Below are 1,972 nucleotides of genomic sequence, written 5' to 3' on the forward strand. Positions count from 1 at the left end.
CTGAGGGGTTCAGAGGCCTCTGCAAAGACAGGGCCCCTCGGATCAGGGTAGGTTTTACCCTCCTGCTCTCGGGGACCCCACAACCTACCGCCCCAGTTCCAGGCTGGAGGCATCCCCAGGACTATCCCAAGCTGACCCTGAGTCCTGTGTGTTGCTGTGACCCCAGGCTGAAAAGCCCCTTGGTCCATCACCAAGGCACAGGGGCCTGAGTGGTGCCGGCTGAGCCAGGTGACTCTGTGCTGCTCCATGGAGGAGAAGGTCCCTGTGGACACGGCTGCGGTGTGGGAGTGGATACAGAGCGAGGACAGGGCGGTGATCCAGAAACACGGGCCTGGGGAGGCCCTTGACCACCAGCCGCTGTTACTGGCCCTGCCCCAGGGCTGCACATCGACACAGGAGAGGCCTGAGACGTGCCTCACGGCCTGCCTGACCTTCACCCCCACGGGGCGCAGGTCCAGCGTCACTTCCAGCACAAGGCCCAAGACAACAGTGGGGAGCCTGAGTCGTGGGAGAGCCGGGTGTGGGGTGAGTCCCTGCCAGGGTCCCTGGCTTGGGGAGAGTCGGGGGCAGCAGCTGAGTGAAAAGACCATTTCACGTAAGATGTGGACGTGCTGGAGAGCTTAATGTGAAATTGTGGGCCAGGATGGCCCAAGAGTGGGGAGCGTTTTGCTCAAAGGAGGCCGCCCCCAGAGGCGGCGGTCACAGGCCTTGGGGGACTTGGGTTGGAGGCAGGGCTTTCCGCCCTCCCCTGCGCCCACACTGGGAAGCTCCTGCCAACAGTGTCCGGCAATGCCGGGAACGGCCTGGCAGGGTTCCCGTGGGAGCGCAGATGAGGATAACTTCCCTCACTTCCCCAGTCCCTGCTTGGACTAATGCCCCCAGCCCAGGCGTCCTTCCATGGCATGTGATGAAGAGCGCTGGGGCTCATCATGTTCACTTAGTCTGTAGAGGTGCACATCTGTCCGCCTTTGCGCTGACACGGCGATGCCCGGGATCCAGGTGTTACCACCCTGGCACCCCGGGAGGAGGTGCCCTTTGCGTCCAGCCGCAGAACTCGGACCCCGCGGGACCCGCCGCGTCCAGCGCGGCGTGCACGGAAAAGCCCGGGAACGGTCAGAGCCGAGTGACTACAGGGAGACCGAAGATGGCGTCTGGAGGGCGCCCAGCCGGAGCCTGGCCCGCAAGTGCGGTGTCCGCGCAGCACGGCTCCCCGCGGGAACCCCGCGGGGGGGGGCGAGGCTTCATGAGGTCACGGCCCCACTTTGCGGGGGTTTGCTCCATCTCCTCTGCCTCAGGGGAGACAAAGCAGCGCCCACCGGGCCCGGCTTCCCCTCACGGGCCTGTCCCTGCCTCCGCCGACTTCCTTCCCCAGGCCTCCCGCGGCCCCGGACGTGTCGGAGATCTCCGGGCCGCGGGGAGGGAAGTGGCCCTGAGCTGTGGCCTCGCAGGGCGTTTCCCAGGAGAGCTGAGGGCGACCTGGCTGCGCAAGGCCAGAGGACCCGAGGCCACCGCACAGCCTCCGGGCCCTCCCGCAGCGGGCAGCATCGCCCTGGCAGCAGTGCTGGGGGCAGGCGGGTGGGCGCGTGTGCACATGCGTGTATCAGCACAACCAGCCTCGCCACCGCCCCGGCAACGCGCTGCGCAGGGGGCCCCCGCCCCGCAGCCCCTCCACGACCCCAGCGCTGCCCCTCGCTGCCGACCGCAGCACCTGCGCCGGCTCCGCGCCCACCTGAGAACTACAATTCCCACAATACCTCGCGCGGGATGCGTTGGGAGGGGGAGAGAGCACGCGGAGTGGCGCACGCGCCCGCTCTATGTCAACACGCGCTTCCGCTCTGTTGCGGGCGGCCAATGGGCGCGCGAGACGAGACGTTACGGGGCGGGGCTCAGCCAGCGGGGCGGGTCGCCGGGAACGGGCGCCATGGCCGACCAGGTGCGTGCGGGGGGTGGCACGGTCGGGGGCTGGGGGCGC

The 1,972-nt window shown here is 68.2% G+C and overlaps 2 protein-coding genes across 3 annotated transcripts in view; one reads left to right on the forward strand and one right to left on the reverse strand.

The window, feature by feature from the left end:
• CPNE8 (copine 8) overlaps window positions 1–1,972 on the reverse strand; it is a 293,497-nt gene that overhangs the window by 73,912 nt on the left and 217,613 nt on the right. The window lies entirely within an intron of this gene.
• NFATC2IP (nuclear factor of activated T-cells 2 interacting protein) overlaps window positions 1,863–1,972 on the forward strand; it is an 8,426-nt gene continuing 8,316 nt past the window's right edge. The window contains exon 1 of the mRNA XM_019543526.1: window positions 1,863–1,933. Coding sequence (XP_019399071.1) covers window positions 1,922–1,933 — 12 coding nt within the window. The 5' untranslated portion in view covers window positions 1,863–1,921. The remainder of the gene's footprint in view (window positions 1,934–1,972) is intronic.

The sequence above is a fragment of the Crocodylus porosus genome, unplaced genomic scaffold (genome assembly GCF_001723895.1).
Source record: "Crocodylus porosus isolate Cpor-Errol unplaced genomic scaffold, CroPor_comp1, whole genome shotgun sequence".
NCBI classification, from domain to species: domain Eukaryota; kingdom Metazoa; phylum Chordata; order Crocodylia; family Crocodylidae; genus Crocodylus; species Crocodylus porosus.